The sequence below is a fragment of the Acomys russatus genome, chromosome 16, assembly GCF_903995435.1.
Source record: "Acomys russatus chromosome 16, mAcoRus1.1, whole genome shotgun sequence".
Taxonomy (NCBI): Eukaryota; Metazoa; Chordata; class Mammalia; order Rodentia; family Muridae; genus Acomys; species Acomys russatus.
The window spans coordinates 44,675,089-44,693,474 of NC_067152.1; the positions used below are offsets into that span (position 1 = coordinate 44,675,089).

The 18,386-nt window shown below is 55.4% G+C and overlaps 1 protein-coding gene across 1 annotated transcript; it reads left to right on the forward strand.

Annotated features, from left to right (window-relative positions):
• The first annotated feature begins 14,520 nt into the window (after nt 1-14,520).
• Nucleotides 14,521-18,090, forward strand: Enpp7 (ectonucleotide pyrophosphatase/phosphodiesterase 7). The gene is given in 6 exon segments (XM_051159296.1): nt 14,521-14,764; nt 15,023-15,168; nt 16,450-16,698; nt 16,700-17,077; nt 17,561-17,780; nt 18,005-18,090. Coding segments are annotated over 6 exon segments (1,323 nt in total).
• Nucleotides 18,091-18,386: the final 296 nt, after the last annotated feature.

Consider the following 18,386-nt stretch of genomic DNA (forward strand, 5'->3'; position numbering starts at 1 on the left):
TCCCTGTCTTTCACACAACAGGTACCAAATAAATGCCAGAGGGTGAGGGGCCTCACAGGACTGCGTCACTTGGAACAGACACAAATGTGAAACTGGCCGCCTCAATTCTAACCTCTGGGAAGGGTCCTGCACATGCCTTCAGGGCCCAGGGTTAGGGGCACAGGGACATCTTCATCTCAAACAGCGCTCTCTTCTGTCAGCCCCAGCCCACTGAGATGCCTGGCGGCAGGGTGGGGCTGGACGTAAAGGTTCTCAACTTCATGCAGTCAGGCTCAGACATCCAATCCCAGCAGATGGTCCTGCTTAGCTCGATGTCCTACTTAGCTCGATGCCAGGCATGGTGGCACATGCCTTTAATCCCAGCACTCAGGAGGCAGAGGCAGGCAGATCGCTGTGAGTTCAAGGCCAGTCTGGTTTACAAAGTGAGTCCAGGACAGTCAAAGCTACACAGAGAGACCCTGTCTGGGGGCGGGAGAGGGAAAGGCTCATGAAGATGGCCCTGGGGCCGAGGGAAAGGATGTTTCTTTATCAAAGGATTTCCCCAAAGGAACCCTCTCCTCCTCCCACAATGGGATAGGTGGGGCAGTGATGAGCTGGCCACCCTTTATCTACTCAAGATAGCCAAAGGTAGTTGCTTATCTGTCCTAGCCCAACTCTTCTGCTTTATCGAGACAGAAAGAGACAGCCACCTCCAGAGATAGCAGGTCCGGAGTCTCTGGAGGGAGATTCCGGGACCACAACGCACCTTTGTCATCTCTCTGTCACCCATGTGGCACCAGAAAGACCCAAAGACACTCTGGCCTTCAGGCAAAGTCAATGCCTGCCGCTCCTGCTCCACAAACACCATCCTGCTTCCTAGACCTGCCGCTCACGCACGCACGCCAAAAAGAAACTAGCACTCATCAAACTCTGGTCATTGTCCCTGGATGGCCTTCACCCCTCTCTCCTTCACCCCCTCGTACTCCACACACACCCCTCAGAGCTTAGCTACCGTGGCAAGATAGACACCCTGGAAAAGTGCAGCTCTGAGTTCCAAGTCCCCGCCGGCCCCTCTTTCCCCCCTTCCCCGCCCACTGCCCTCCGCGCCCTCCCCCACACCCCGGAGTGCACAGCCTGGGGCATGGAGGACACAGAACTGAAGCAGCAGAGATCCAAGGAAGAAGCAAGGAGAGCCAGAGGCTGGGTAGCTTCTTCTCAGCAGACTCAGAGAGCCAAGGGAACCCCCACGGATGCAGGAAGTGGAGGGGCTCAGCAGAGGGTAGCCTCACAAGGCTCCACCATAAGCAGTGAGGAACTGAGAGGGCCCCCAAGCCCCTCTCACAAGGGTAGTCCAGCAAGTGCGGCATCAAAGCAATCAGACTGTCCAGCACCTCCCTACCACGACATGCTGTGTGTCTTGGGGTCAGAATGACCCCGGGAAGGAGGCAGGTGGAACCAAAGAATCTCTGAGAGCTGACATCCATAGCAGGGCGGGGGGGGGGGGGGCGGGATGGGGGGAGGCGTGGGGGGAGGGGGAGGAAAAACAGGAAGAAGAAAGAGAGGGAGGAAGGGAAGTGGTCTCCTGGACCAGCTGCCAGCCCTGGAGATCCTAAAAATGGAATTTTTCTAGTTTCCTCGCAGTGGAGGCAAGGAACAGTACCGTCCTATGAGTGACCCCCCCAGGAGGAAAGATTCTCAGGACTAGGGGACAGTGAGGGCCACTGGCCCTCCAGGTGGAAAGGCAGGAGACCCCAGCTGATCCCCCACAGGCTGAGCACGTGGATGAAGGCCAAGCAACATCATGGGAAAGGTGCAAACTGCTGCTCTCGGCTCCTGTTCTGTCACCAGGACTTCCTCCCCATCCACCACAACCCCACAGAGGCCCAAAGCCACAGAGACCTCTGACCCCGACGCCCTCGGGCTCCTGCAAGGCTGCCTGGAAGCTAGAACCGGGCCTCACTCCAGAGCCGGGCTCAGCACCTGTCCAGGCCTTTCCCACCGGTCCACTCTTAGCAGGGACACAAGGCAGATGCCTTTTGCTGAGCTCCCCAAAAGCCAAGCAGCAGAGGGGTGCTGAAGATCCTCAGGGCCCCCAGACACAAGCCAGGAGCCTGTGGAACTGAGGTAACCCAGGGCTGAGCTGAGAAAGGAGCTCAGACAAGCCCAGCATCCCTTCCCAGGCAGAAGCCTTGATTTGCTGCCTGTAGCCTCCAGAAGTCTCTCAGTCACAGTCCAGGGTCTGCAGGACAGATGCCAGCAGCTTGGTTAGCTCTCACAGTGAGCCTGCCCAGGAGTTCAGAGAAGAGTGACAGCAGTACACACCCTGGCGCTGCTCGGTCGAGTGGAGACCAGGAGAAAGCCCTGCTCACAGAGGCAGAGCTGAGCTTAGCCAGGCCTCTGCCAAGCCCATCCAGAGCCACCACTCCAAGAACCACCCAGACACATCCCTCAGCCTCTGGAATTGAGAGCTAATTCTTACTTATTGAGAAATCGGTGGCCCTGAACAAATAACGGATGGATGCCTACGTGGGGAGGGAGTGTGGTCTGGACCAGCTAGCTGAGGGCAAGAGGGGGAACGCAGAGAGAAGGAAGGATAGGAAGGAATTGTCCTAGGCCAAAGATGGAGGCCTGGTGGCTGCAGAGCTCAGGCACACAGAGGTCTGGGAGGGAGAGGTGGGTTACGGGTTTTAATTTTTATGTATATTTTATTTATTATAATTTATTCACCTTGCACCCCAATTGTTATCCCTTTGCTCTTAATCTTCCCACCATCTGTCCCTCTTCTGCCCTCTTCTCCTCCCCTAGACCTCTGATACGGGGGGGGGGGGTGGTCCTACCCCACTGAGTGGCCATAATTTATTAGGTCTCATCAGGATAGTCCACATGCCCAAGGGGTACCAGAGTGCATGTCAGGTTCACTAGCAGTCTTTCCTCCCCCTCCCCAATGTGGAGAATCAGCTGTCCATTGGCTACAACTGAACGGACGGGGGGGGGGGGGAGGGAAGGGGGGAATCTTGGTTCTCCACATGCAGTGTCCTTGGTTGGTGCATCGGTTTGTGGAGGCTCCCCCTGTGTCCAGGTCCACAGGCCTTGATGGTCTCCCTCCTGGACCTTCCATCCACCCCCACCCCCCGCCCCCACTCTTCCCTACAACTCTCAGCGCCCGTCCCAGAGTCCAGCTTCAAGACCCAACACCTGTCTTGATCCCTCGCTGGGTGGAGTATCTCAGAGGACATCTATTTTGGGCTAATATCCACTTATAAGTGAGTGTACACCATGTGTGTCTTTCTGGGCAAACAAATGGATGGAACTAGAAATAACCATCCTGAAGGAGGGGGTCACAGGTTTTAAAAGGAGCCCTCTGGCTAGAGAGATGGATGGCTCAGTGGCTAAGAGCACATGTTGCTTTTTGCAGAGAAAAGGTTTGATTCCCAACCCTCATGTGGCAGCTCACAACCATCTGTAGCTCCAGTTCCAGAGGATTTCAGCGTCCTCTTCTGGCCTCCATGGGCACTGGGCACACTTGCTGTGCTGCACACGTGGGTAAAACACCTATCAAACTGATTGATTGATTGATTTTGAAAATAAAAAGGAGCCCCTAAAATGAATACAGTAGTGCCCACTTATAATCCCAGCACTCAGGAATGGAGGCAGGAAAAAGCCAACCCTCTTAAATCTCTCTGGGAACATCCTCAAAGATGCTCAGAGGTCTGACTCTTTAATTACCCAATCCTCAGAGAGCATGGCGCCACCCACGGCCCTCAACACCCAGCTGGCACTCAGAGTGTGCCACTCACCGTGGCCAGGAGACACCTGCTGAAGGGCTCCTGGTCTCCCCTCCACCTATGTCCATCGCCTCCAGGCTTGGAAACTGTTTTACATAAAGACCGTTTTACATTAAAGACTGAGAACTAGGCAGCTGGGGATCTGGTTCGGCAGGAAAGAGTTCTTGCTATGTGAGCATGGGAGCCTGGCTCAGTTGTGGCTGTGAGTGCCTCTAACCCAGTGCTGCCAGAGGGAGGGGTGGACAGCAGGGTCACTGGAGACCGCCACTCATCAGCCAGAGGGAAAAGGCCCTGTCTAGAGAATACGGTGGCAAGCAGCAGGGGACACATGACATGGACCTCTGCCTTTTGCAAACTAGTGCACCGGCACACACGTCCACTACTCACACACGTCCACTACTCACACACGTCCACTACTCACACACGTCCACCCATCCACACATATCAAGCACGTGTGTGCTAAGAAACTAGGAGCTCTCTCATCAACACACTTGTCACCTAGATCTTTGATGACAGCTAACCTCCTAAGAATGAGGCAATATCTCTTTGTTGTTTTAATTTACATTTCCCTGGTAGTGATGTTGGCGTGTCCTCCCTCCCCTGCCCCACCCCCCCCCCCACCCTGCCCCTTTCAGACAGTTTCCCTGTATAGCCCTGGGTGGCATGGAACTCACTGTGTCGTGCTGGCTGGCCTCAGACTTGCAGAGATAGTACTGCCTCTGCCCCGGGCCCCCCCCCCCCCCGCCCCCGCGCTAAGATTAAAGGTGTGTGCCACCATGGCCGGACACTGCCTATTTTTTAATGAGGTCCCGATTCCACCTAGCAGCAATTCTTTTTGTCTTCTATGTGTTCTTGAGTGTTCTGGAGGTGCCCTCATCAGGCTCACCCCACTCTGCAAGCCTCTCCTGGCTCTCACCAGCCTTTTCATAACCCATCCCATGTGTCTATTTTTGCTTTTGCTTCCTGTGCTTTGGAGGTCTTATTAAGAACCCTTTCCCCCATCCCAGGGCATGATGAATCGGTCTGGAGTCTTAAGAAAATGTCGCACACAATCCAAACCATTTCATCAAGGAAAAAAAAATCTTACTTTTGCAGAAAGGTGCGTAACTGTAGAATCCAGCAGGTGGCACACCCACGAGGAGCAGGGGATGGGGGTGTCCCGTTGGATTTTTACTTCAAGCCTGAAGGGTCCTGTGCCTCACTTGGAGTGGTCAAAGACCGGCCTCACATCTTACACTATTGGCTAGCACAGAGAGGCTCAGTTTCTAGGGAGAAATGAAATTTGACCTCAAGACGTGCTAGCCCTGAGGAATCTGAATTTCTGCCCAGCGCCTTCCTTGCAATTTAGCTTTTTAATGGAGTTTTGTCTTGTTCAACCCCACGACAGAAGAGATGGCTCGTTTTGTTTGTATTTCCCACGAGCGTCCTAAAGAGCTTCTTGTTTGGCTCTGGTCACCTTCTAGTCTCCCATCCATTTTGAGCTGGTTACTGTGGCCTGTGAGTTGAGAAAAGCTCTGTCCCTCGGGGGATGTGCATTCCCTCGCTTTCAGCACACTTACTCACACACCATCCTTTCCCCAGCACGCTCTCAACACCTCTGCTGGAACACACCAGGCTGCGCGAGTGTGGGCTCGCACCCAAGCCCTCCATGCTTTGTGTATTGTTGGGAGTGTTTTGTTTGGTTGTTTTTGTTTTTCATAAAGATTTATTTACTTATTTAATGTATGTACACATGTACACCTGCAGGCTAGAAGAGGGCATCAGATCACATTATAGATGGTCGTGAGGCACCATGTGGGTGCTGGGAATTGAACTCAGGACCTCTGGAAGAACAGCCAGTGCTCTTAACCACTGAGCCATCTCTCCAGCCCCACGTATTGTTGTTTGTTTTTTGTTTTGTTTCTTGAGACAGCTCACTCTGTAGCCCAGGCTAGCCTCAGACTTGTAGCAATCCTCCCCAGCTCTGAGGGCCAAGCCTGGTCTCAAGCAGCTCCAGCACCAACGCCGGACACAGGAGCTTCTAAGGAGCGTAGACCAGGAGACTCTAGTATGAACAAAGATGCTTCTGGAAAGGAAGAGGCTGTTCTCGAGGACTGGGCTTCGGGGGGAGGGGGATCCCCAGAGGTCAGAGGTCATGCCCCCAGAGTTGCTGCCATGAACTAGTTGGGATGGTGATCGGCACATATCACCAAGTCAGAACATAGAGACAACGTCACCCCGGGTTATCTGGTGTGCCCTGACCCTAGTGATGGTTGTTTGCACAAATTGTTCCAGACAACTGAAGAAAAACCAACATGTGAAACCGTGCACGGTGGTACATGCCTGAAACATCAGCACTCTGAGGCAGAGGGAGGAAGGCTAGGCTCGACGCCCAGTGTCACCCTCAGTTACAGCAAGTTCAAGGCCAGCGGAGGTTACCCGGGGTGCTGACTCAGGATAGCCCCGTTAACCATGGAGGAAGCCCTAGCACAAGCACTGGGGTCCTAACAGCAAGCCAGAAGGACAGAAATGGGCAAGCTCCTCTCTCCTCAGGGTCAAGCTCCAAGTCCCAGCCCTGAGGAAGCTCATCTGTGCTCAGAGTCCAGCCCAGCCCTCCTCACACCCCATCCCAGAGCCTGAAAAACAATGAGGTGCCCACACACACCCCACCAATCATAGGTGTCCTAACTGTGGCAGTGTTTCCTATAAGAGGTGGGGAGAAGCACCCTGTGTCCCTGGACAGACTGTGAGCCCACAGCACATAATCCTGTTAAGATATTAAAGCTCATTTATCTGGGAGAAGAGACAACAGTGCCGAGATAAAGCCCCTTGCAAGCAATAAAAGGCAGCTGCTGATAGAGTGGGGAGTCCACTAATAAAACCCCACAGTGCAAAGGTCAGTCAATGCCTGGAAATCAGCAAGCCACCTCCAGGGGCTCTGGCCACAGGAGAAGGACAGCCAGCCTGGCTGGCGCAGGAGCAGAGGACAGGGCCTGGAGTGGGGAGCAATCACTTGCCTCTCCAAAACTGTGGTCATAAGATCACAGCCCTCCTGACGACCAGATGGTCCCCAGAGCATAGGGATGAACTGGACCCTGCTATCCCTGCTGTCCCCGGATCCCCAGAAGCATGAGGAATAGTCACCAGCAACACCCTCTGCACCACAGGAATTCTCCCAAGGACACAGAGTGACAGCATGTCCTGGACCTTGTCTAGAAAACCACGGGGCTTGTCTTGGGGACTTGGCCATTTCTCACAGTCCAGATCTTCATAACCCAGTTTCCTCCCCGTGGGGCTTCCTACTCCAGCTAAGTTACACAGCAAATCTGCTTTCCCTCCTCCATGCCCTAAAGCAAACTGTGTGTCAGCCATGACACCCCCAGAGGACATCAAATTGGGGCTGTGGGGGAGGCCATCCTGGCCCACTATGCCTCCAACAGAAGGGACAGACTCACTCCCTGTCTCCAGGGCACCAGGATCCGCAGCGGCACCAACCCAACTGCATCAGAGAAGAAGGGAGCAAGGCAGTCCAGGCAGGGCCCACCTCAGTGCCATGCAAAACCAGTTGAGCGCCCTCTAATAAAGGTCTGACGTGTGTCAGGCCCTGAGCAGGGAGGTGAAGCTGCACTGCTCACCCTCAGGGGGTAGACACAAACATTCACTCCCAGTGTTGCCTGAACAGCTGGGCCTGTGCAGGACAGCACCTGAGAGTCCCTCAGCCATCAGCAGGAGGTGGTTCTTCAGGCCCGAGCCCATATGTGGCTTGGTTACACAGGACAATTGTCACTCATGCTGGTGTCAATTCCACCCAGTCCCCAGACCTAGGGGCTCCTGGGATCGGGTCTCAGAGGACCAAGGGTGTCCTCAGCAGAAAAAAACAGGAGTGCACCCAAGTGCCCATGTGTGCTCAGCAGATGCCCCCTGCACCCACAACAGTGTGCCACAGATGCCCCCTGCACCCAGGATGGTGTGCCACAGATGCCCCTATACCCAGGACGGTGTACTCAGCAGATGCCCCCTGCACCCAGAACAGTGTGCCACAGATGCCCCTATACCCCGGACGGTGTGCTCAGCAGATGCCCCCTGCACCCAGAACAGTGTGCCACAGATGCCCCCTGCACCCAGGATGGTGTGCCACAGATGCCCCCTGCACCCAGGACAGTGTGCCACAGATGCCCCTATACCCCGGACGGTGTGCTCAGCAGATGCCCCCTGCACCCAAAACAGTGGGCCATAGATGCCCCCTGCACCCAGGACGGTGTGCCACAGGTGCCACACCCAGATTAGCACAGGGACCTGCTTCTCCCAGCTCACACCTGCTGACTAAGCCGAAAGGCTGTTCACAAGAGCAGACTCATGACAAGGTGCCATTGCTGCAGGCCAGGAGCGGCCCAGACCCAGATCTGGTCTCTCTGAACATGCCTGAGTCTAAGATACAGGCTGGAGATGTGTGGGTGAGCGTGAAGCTCCCGGGTCTGGAGGTGCCAGAGAGTGAGGAACCGCTCAGCACATACACACACACACACACACACACACACACACACACACACACACACAAAGTACATATGTCAGATGCTCATGTACACATATATGTAAAACACATGTGAACATGTTTGTGTGCATGCACATGTTTATACATCCGTGCACATGTCTCTTGTGAACGAGAATTCTTGGAAAGAAGCTACACCTGCAAAGGCTAGTTTGCTGATTAGAACTTGTGACGTGGAGAGGTTCAGAGCCTAATTACAACTTTATCTTGGGCTATCTTTAGACCCTAAACAGCACACCTCCACAGCAGACCTCACATCCTAGGACTAACAGATAAGACCGCTGAAGTACGTTAACTTAGCAGACCCCTGGCTTCCACCATCAGAACCATCAGGCAGCATCTGAGGCCTCGTGCTCAGCTTTGTGTGACCCCGCCTCCTCTGGTGGGCCCCACCAATGCATTTTAAAAGCATCTTGATTCATGACTTTCCTCACCTACTACTACAAAAACTTCCTGAAACTTCTCCCACATTGGAAAGTGACAGCATCTACCTGTGTTTCCGGGTCACAGTGACTACCCATGCTTGGCTCCAGAATAAACTATCTCATCCCCTTTGAGATGAGATTTTGTACCAAGAATGTGTGTGTGTTCCTTGTGTACATGTGTGAGGCACGTGCACACCCACTTATACATATATATGTAAACATGCATAAAACTAGGCACATATGCATAGGACACGCATATATACACACATGTATATGAGTGTGCACACCTAAAAAATATATCCACACCAGCCAGAGGTGTAGATACATTTATATTTATATGTAGATGTGCAGATATGTGTGTGTGTGAGAGATACAGGTGCACACACAGTGCAGGTACACGCATATACACATACACACATGCACACATGCACACATGCACACATGCACTCACACTCAGCAACAATAGAACTGTGAAGTGGACACAGGGACCACAACTGGAGCAATTGGTGGCAGAGGTGGAGTGACACAAATACAACTGAGTGACCAAATCAATAACCACGGGCAAAGCCCCCTACAGAATTTTTTAAAAATATGAGTGCCATCCCTGTGAGGCAGAGTGCCCAGGTGGCACACAGCGACCGTCCATCAAAGACAGTGTTGACCTTGCACTTGTACATCTGACCTTCCCTGGTGACCTTGGCTGAGCTGGAGCCTGCTGGAATGCTGTGTCTGGGACTGAGGTAGATAATGTGATGAGACCAACACAAGGGTCTGTGCTCCCTCCCCACACCCTGATCTCAGTCTGCTCTCAAAAGCTGCCATGTGGCAATCTTACACCAGCCCTGCCCGGAGCCAAGGGACGTGGGAGGAGTGAGGAGACGTGCTGTGGGATGTCCTTTGGGATCCTGGATGGGACAAAAAATACTGAGTAAAAATTAAGGGAACCTCAATAAAGCACAGACAGGGGTTGCCAGAGTGACTCACTGATGTGCTCACGATCTGCAAACGTACCACAGTGTGGGAGAGCCAAGGGAGGGACACTGGAAATGCATGCACCACTTTTCCATAGCATAAAACTAATAAAATCAAAGCTTTATGTGGCTTGAGATGTAGCTCAGATAGCAGAGCAGCTGGGCCTAGCATGAAGAGAGCCCAGGTTCAGGCCCCGGCAGCACATAAAGTGGGCACATTGGCGCATGCGGGAGGTGGAGGCAAGAGAATCAGAAGTTCGGTGTTATCCTCAGCTACAGGGGAGATTCAAGGCCAGCCTGGGATACATAACAGCCTGTCCCAAAAAAGAAGAGGGGGAGAAGGAGGAGCAAGAGGAGGAGCAGGAGGAGCAGGAGGAGGAGGAAGACTTTATTTAAATATGGGCTAGAGAGCTGGCTCGGCAGCTAAGAGCACTTGTTGCTTCTGCAGAGGACTGGGGTCCAGTTCCCAGGACCCACAAGATGGTTTACAACTATCTGTAACTCCTGTTCCAGGGAACCCAACACCCTTTTCTGACCTAGGCAGGCAGTTAAATAAAAACTTTTAAGGTGAAAAAGTATCCTGCTTCTTGGGGCTGCCAGAGAAAGAGCAGCCGAGCCTGACGGAAATGGCAGAAAGATGTCTAGAGTGTGGAAGGGACTGAGGACAGATGAGTGAAAGAGTACAGCGACACACATCTTCATCCTTTCATCCCAGAAGGATCAGGGCGCTAGAGCAGCCTGTGGTCAGAGACTCCAGAGGAAGGAAGGAAAGATAGATAGACAGACAGACAGACAGACAGACACACACACAGGGACACACACAGACACACACAGAGACAGACAGATCAAAGCAGACATCTAGCAAGAGGTTGAGAACTAGCAAATGACTACTGCTTTGACTGGTTAGAATGAGGTCACATGGCCAAACCTCACTGCAGGGGATCCTGGGATTTGGGGTCTTTCTTCTTGGCAGCCATCTTGCCACTGAAGATTATATAGCATAAGAGTGTTTATAACTTGAAACTTCTGCCCAGTGTAAGGCCCTGACCCCTCCACAGTGCTTAGGCCCTTGAAGACCCACCCCACCCCATCTCCTAGACCAGGAAAACTCCCTCACCTTCATGTCCACCCCTTAGCTGAGAAGCCTTTCTTTCTCTACCTGCCACGTCTGTCTGAGCAAACGTCACTGCCCTCAGAGGAGTGCTCAGGGTTGTGTCCCGACACTAGTGGACCCGAAACCCTTGTGCACTCTCCTGAGCGGCCCACAGCACTCCTCAGCCAGCACTCATTTGTGCCTGCCTTCCCCAGGAATCTCCCTGGCAGGGAAGGAGCCACAGCTCTGAGGCCAGTTCCTGCTACCCCAAGGTCCTCCTCCTCCAGGGCACAGAAGCATCCGTGGATCTGATGTCTGGGAAAGATTCAGAAAAGGCGTCTCTGTAGGTCCCAGAAGGAGGAATCTGTGTCCTGTGGTACTAGTGCACCTCAACGAGGCTTCCGATGGCTCTGTATGGAACACCACGCAGGGTCATCACATGCTGGCTGTGTCTACAGTGGAGCTGCTGTGGTGGAGCTGCAGCTCTGGAAGTTTACCTCATGACTCACCCCAACTGCCCTCACCATGTCTGACTCCACACGTCCACTCCTCACTCCCACGGCCCCCACCGTGTCTGACTCCACACACCCACTCCTCCCTCCCACGGCCCTCACCGTGTCTGACTCCACACGTCCACTCCTCACTCCCACGGCCCTCACCGTGTCTGACTCCACACGTCCACTCCTCACTCCCACGGCCCTCACTGTGTCTGACTCCACACGTCCACTCCTCACTCCCACGGCCCCCACCGTGTCTGACTCCACACGTCCACTCCTCACTCCCACGGCCCTCACCGTGTCTGACTCCACACACCCACTCCTCACTCCCACGGCCCTCACTGTGTCTGACTCCACACACCCACTCCTCACTCCCACGGCCCCCACCGTGTCTGACTCCACACGTCCACTCCTCACTCCCACGGCCCCCACCGTGTCTGACTCCACACACCCACTCCTCACTCCCACGGCCCTCACCGTGTCTGACTCCACACACCCACTCCTCACTCCCACGGCCCTCACCGTGTCTGACTCCACACACCCACTCCTCACTCCCACGGCCCCCACCGTGTCTGACTCCACACACCCACTCCTCCCTCCCACGGCCCTCACCGTGTCTGACTCCACACGTCCACTCCTCACTCCCACGGCCCTCACCGTGTCTGACTCCACACGTCCACTCCTCACTCCCACGGCCCTCACTGTGTCTGACTCCACACGTCCACTCCTCACTCCCACGGCCCCACCGTGTCTGACTCCACACGTCCACTCCTCACTCCCACGGCCCTCACTGTGTCTGACTCCACACACCCACTCCTCACTCCCACGGCCCTCACTGTGTCTGACTCCACACACCCACTCCTCACTCCCACGGCCCCCACCGTGTCTGACTCCACACGTCCACTCCTCACTCCCACGGCCCCCACCGTGTCTGACTCCACACACCCACTCCTCCCTCCCACGGCCCTCACTGTGTCTGACTCCACACGTCCACTCCTCACTTCCACGGCCCCCACCATGTCTGACTCCACACACCCACTCCTCACTCCCACGGCCCTCACCGTGTCTGACTCCACACACCCACTCCTCCCTCCCACGGCCCTCACCGTGTCTGACTCCACACACCCACTCCTCCCTCCCACGGCCCTCACTGTGTCTGACTCCACACGTCCACTCCTCACTCCCACGGCCCTCACTGTGTCTGACTCCACACACCCACTCCTCACTCCCACGGCCCCCACCGTGTCTGACTCCACACGTCCACTCCTCACTCCCACGGCCCCCACCGTGTCTGACTCCACACACCCACTCCTCCCTCCCACGGCCCTCACTGTGTCTGACTCCACACACCCACTCCTCACTCCCATGGCCCTCACCGTGTCTGACTCCACACACCCACTCCTCACTCCCACGGCCCTCACCGTGTCTGACTCCACACACCCACTCCTCACTCCCACGGCCCTCACCGTGTCTGACTCCACACACCCACTCCTCACTCCCACGGCCCCCACCGTGTCTGACTCCACACGTCCACTCCTCACTCCCACGGCCCTCACCGTGTCTGACTCCACACACCCACTCCTCACTCCCACGGCCCTCACCGTGTCTGACTCCACACACCCACTCCTCCCTCCCACGGCCCTCACCGTGTCTGACTCCACACGTCCACTCCTCCCTCCCACGGCCCTCACCGTGTCTGACTCCACACACCCACTCCTCCCTCCCACGGCCCTCACTGTGTCTGACTCCACACGTCCACTCCTCACTCCCACGGCCCTCACTGTGTCTGACTCCACACGTCCACTCCCTCACGCCTGCCACCCCCACCATGTCTGAATTATCCCAGAGCTCCTTACAAGAGCAGGGAGGAGAGAGGGGCCCAGGCTGCAGTGCCCTGTAGACAAGACTTGGGGTCTTGGGGTAAGTGCAGACAAGCTATCTCACAGACCACCCCCTGGCTTTGCCTGAGGACCAACCTCTACCCCCAAGGGCCTTCTATCATCAGTGGATGGAGAGGAGGCTGTGGTGGTTTGAATGAAATTGGTCCCTCTAGACTTTTAGTGAGTGGCACTATTGGAGGTGCAGCCTTGTTGGAGGAAGTGCATGCATCACAGGACGTGGGCTTTGAGGTCTCAGAAGCTCAAGGCAGGCCCAGTGGCTCACTGTCTGTTCCTGCTGCCTGCCAATCTGGCCGCAGAACTCTCAGCTACCTCTCCAGCGCCACGCCTGCCTGCTTGCCACCACACTTCCCTGTGTAACAGTATGGTCTAAACCTCCGAACTGCCAGCCAGCTCCAGGCTTTGCTTTCCTTTATAAGAGTCACCCTGGTCATGACGTCTCTTCACAGCAATAGAAACCCTAACACAGAGGGCCATCCACCCTGCCACTAGCTGGGTTCTCTGAAGACTGCAGTGTCGGAGGTTGGTCTGATGTATTTTGATGCTAATTACTGCTTGCTGTCTGACCCACCTTTTCCTTAATAAAAGACCATCCCACCTGGGCAGGGCAGGAGATAGGTGGGGCCAGGAGAGAGAGGGGTCCTGGAAAAAGAAAGAATAAAGAACACCAAGATGGAAAGGACCACCACAAGGAGAAAGGAGAGAGACCTGATGGGAAGAGAGGAAGGCCGCCATGGGTTAGCTGGAGGAGAAGCACATGGCCGCTGGCGTGGATGGAGAATCCGGCCCAGATGAAGAACATGAGCAAGTATTTGGGGTTATGGATGGGAGGTAGCTTGATAGAAGTTATTGGAAGCAGATGGCATGGGATTGAGGCAGGGATCCCATTGCCTGCCCCACTATGGGAGGTAGTTTAGAGGATTGGTATCTGCCCTGCCCCAGGTTAACTAAGGCTATCTTTTTAAAATATAACAAGTGTCAGTGTCTTGATTGATTGCTAGCCGGGCCTACAGATAATATAGATAATACATGTAATTTAAAAAAACAATACTGCAGTGGGGCAGTTCCAGATGAAAGTATACCTTCCAGGCTCTGAGCCATAGGCCCTCCCTGCTCCTCCCCAGGAAGGACACGGGGGGATGAAGGAACAGAGAGTGGAGAGCCATGGGCCTCCATTAGAGACAGAGGCCACCCCAGCATCATACAACCCTCATGTCCAAAGTCCAGGCCGGTGACCGCCCAGCTCTGGAGATGCACAGGAGGATAAGAGGCCTGGCTGGCCACGAGACTTTGCTCCAGTCCCGGCCTGACCTGTCTGTGCACTTCTTCATTTGAAGGCCAAACATGGGACACTCGGTTGTCCTCCTTGTGGTGGCCCTGGCCACTCTTCCAGCTTGGGGGACTGGGGCTCCTGTCCAAAGGCAGCACAAGTTACTCTTTGTGTCTTTTGACGGCTTCCGCTGGGACTATGACCAAGATGTGGACACCCCTAATCTGGACACCATGGCCCGAGAGGGAGTGAAAGCGCGATACATGACTCCTGCCTTCGTCACCATGACTAGCCCCTGTCACTTCACACTGGTCACTGGTGAGTGTCAGCCTCGGGATGGGTCTTGGGAACGGCAGCAGAAGCACCTTGGTCAGAGGTAAGAGGCCATTGCTCTGAGGGGGGCCTCCAGTGGGATGGAGAGCCCAGACAAGGGGGCCTCCAGGGGTCCCCTGTTGGTGGCACCTGGTCAAGGGCTTGTTCCACAGCCATCCCGAGGGAACGGCATGCTGTGGGGATTCCAGGCGACTGTGGACTCTCAAGCGTCTCCCCACGCATGCCCCTCCGCTCCCCACTCAGGCAAATACATCGAGAACCACGGGGTGGTGCATAACATGTATTACAATACCACCAGCAAGGTGAAGCTGCCCTACCACGCCACGCTCGGCATCCAGAGGTGGTGGGACAACGGTAGCACACCCATCTGGATCACAGCCCAGAGGCAGGTAAGACGGCCGGCCCGCCCACAGAGAAACCGAGGCACAGCAGGCACCAGCATCCTGGCCTCCTGGTGCAGAGGGCTGCTCCCGGGCAAGCTCCTGAGGAGGGGGCTGGTGGGGACCCTGCAGGCCGCCATCAGGGCTCAGCTGTGGTCCAAGGCCTGTGTCTCTTGGACTTTCTCTGTCCTGTCAAAAAAAGGGAGACCAGGGCTAAGGAGGTACCTGGGTTGGCAGAGTGCTCGCCTGGCACGCATGGGACTCCGGGTTCCAATCTCAGCCCACAGAAAGCCGGGTGGTTCACACCTGCAACCTAGCACTTGGGGCTTTGTTTTTGTTTCGTTTTGTTGGTTTTTCGAGACAGGGTTTCTCTGTGTAGCCTTGGCTGTCCTAGACTCGCTTTGTAGACCAGGCTGGCCTTGAACTCACAGCAATCTGCCTGCCTCTGCCTCCCGAGTGCTGGGATTAAAGGCGTGCGCCACCACACCCGGCCTAACCTAGCACCTGGGAGGTGAGACAGGAGGATCAGGAGTTCAAGCTCATCCTCGGCTACATAGTGAGTCTGAGCGCAGCCTGGGATATGCAAGACCCTGTCAAGAAAGGAAGAAAAATGGAAGGAGGCGGGAGCAGGCCATGCCCTGTGGCCACTAGAGAGGAGGAGCATGCGCACACAGTCCAGCTAAGTGACTCAGTAAGGGACTGCTGAGCAAAGGCTCCCCTTATCTGTTCCCACCACGGGGCATTGGACAATAAAGGCTCAAAGACTAAACAGAAGGTGTGGTGCAGTGTTGAGACCAGGAATAGGCTCCAGTTTGCTTTGCCCTGAGAGATTTTTTTTTTTCCAAGTGAGGCTTCTGGTCAGTGAAGTCAAAAGGAAGATTTCCAGGTGGGCAGAAACAACCCGGGCTCTGCCTCCACCCAGGGGGCTGCCTACTGTCATGTGGCACTTGGTCCTCCACCCGGGGGGCTGCCTCCTGTCATGTGGCACTTGGTCCTCCAGCAATGAGGATTTATGGGACGACGGGTGAGCAGGTTGGTGGCGCAAGGTGGACAGAAGTCAGTGAAGGAAGGCCAGAGGCCGGCAGAGCCTCAAGGAGAGGAGGCTGAAGGGCGGAGCATGCGGGGATGCTGGGGGCCTGTCCTCCAGATGAGCTGTCCCTGGCCCCCACCCCGCCAGCTGTGGCATAAAATCCGCTTCAGAAAACAAAAGCCTCAGGGCAACAGGCGGGCTCAGGCTGGGGCAGGGGCAGGATGAGGAGTCCTGGAGCTTACACCAGCTTCATTCTGCAGGGCTTAAAAACCGGCTCCTTCTTCTACCCCGGTGGGAACGTCACCTACCAAGGCGAAGCCGTGACAATGAGCCGAAAGGAAGGCATCTTTCACAACTACAAAGATGAGAAGGAGTGGAGGGGAAACGTGGACACGGTGATGAAGTGGTTCACGGAGGAAGACGCGGCCCTGGTCACTCTCTACTTTGGGGAGCCAGACTCCACTGGCCACAAGTACGGCCCCGCGTCCCAGGAGAGGAGAGACATGGTGAAAACAAGTAGACAGGACCGTGGGCTACCTCCGGGATAGCATCGAGCGTCACCACCTCACAGACAGCCTCAACCTGATCGTCACATCAGACCATGGCATGACAACAGTCAACAAGGCAGCCAGCGACCTGGTCGAGTTCCACAAATTCCCCAACTTCACCTTCAAAGACATCGAGTTCGAGCTCTTAGACTATGGACCCAGTGGGTTGCTGATTCCCAAGGAAGGGATGATGGAGAAAGTGTACAGCGCCCTCAAGGATGCCCACCCCAGGCTGCACGTGTACAAGAAGGAGGACTTCCCTGAGACCTTCCACTACGCCAACAACCCCAGGATCACGTCCCTGCTCATGTACAGTGACCTCGGCTACGTCATCCATGGGGTCAGTGGGCTGCTGATGCTTGTGGGTGGCACGCCGGTTCTATAGTTTGATGTGTGTCAGCCGCCCGAGGGACGTGATCAGCTCTGCACAACAGGCATGGGTGTTTTAAAGGGGGCCGGAGAACAGGAAGTAGAGTCCACACCAGAGAAGGAGTCCTCCTAGGAGCAGGCCCCCCGAACTGTGGCCTCGGGCTGACATCTCTACCCATGGTGGCCCACGGTTATTCACTGAGGTTCCATCTTTAGGAGTGGGGGTAGGGGTGGGGGGCAGGCGGGGGTGGGGCGTTTCTCAGAATTGATAGGAATCTAGAGGTCAGCCATGCATGTAGGCTGGCATGTACACACCTTACCACACATTGCAACCTTTCCTTAAGGCCATCCACCAACATGGATGCCAACACATGGAAGAGCTGGGAAAGGCCGAGAGGGAGGTAGTGGGGCACTGTGGCCCCATTAATGACCCAAACCCTAACCCTCCCTGCAGCGAATAAATGTCCAGTTCAACAATGGGGAACATGGCTTTGACAACCGGGCCATGGACATGAAGACCATCTTCCGGGCTGTGGGTCCCAGCTTCAAGGCAGGCTTGGAGGTGGAGCCCTTTGAGAGCATCCATGTATACGAGCTCATGTGCAAGCTGCTGGGCATTGTGCCGGAGCCCAACGATGGACATCCTGGCACCCTGCAACCCCTGCTCCGATCGGGTGAGTCAGGAGCCCCTCCTGTGGAGCCCACTCATGGAGCTAGCAGGCACACACCTGTGAGCGTGCACGCCTGCAACCGGGTCCCTGCACACACCCCAAGGGGATTGTTGAGAGAGAAGCCTAGAGGCTCATGGGACTAGCCAGGAACTGTCTGCCCATCCTCCATAAGCCTGTGGAGTTGAGAGACACTCCTCTCTTCTCACCGGCCCTTCTGTCTCTCCTAGGGTCCGCTGCTCTCCTGCTCGGCAGCCAGTTCCACTTGATCCTGGCATTGATGGGGATCCTAACGATTCTGATGAAGGTCACATAAGGCCCCACCTCTCACTCGAGTTCAAAGACCCACAAAGCAGAGGAGGCTGGAAGGATGTGGCAAGACTCGGATTCCTGCTTCTCAGCCTGAAGTTCCCTCCCCACAGGGCAGTAGAGTGCAGAGCGCAGACTCAGCGCAGAGCTCCGAGCTGTGATCCCCTACCCACAGGCTCTACCCGCACACTTGCCCCTGGAAAAGGGTGTCACCTGGCATGTGCAGCCCTCCACTGCCTTTGGGTAAAGGGTGAGGCTGCAGCTCCACTCTGTCACTGTGCACTCCAGAGCCGGTGCCCCGCC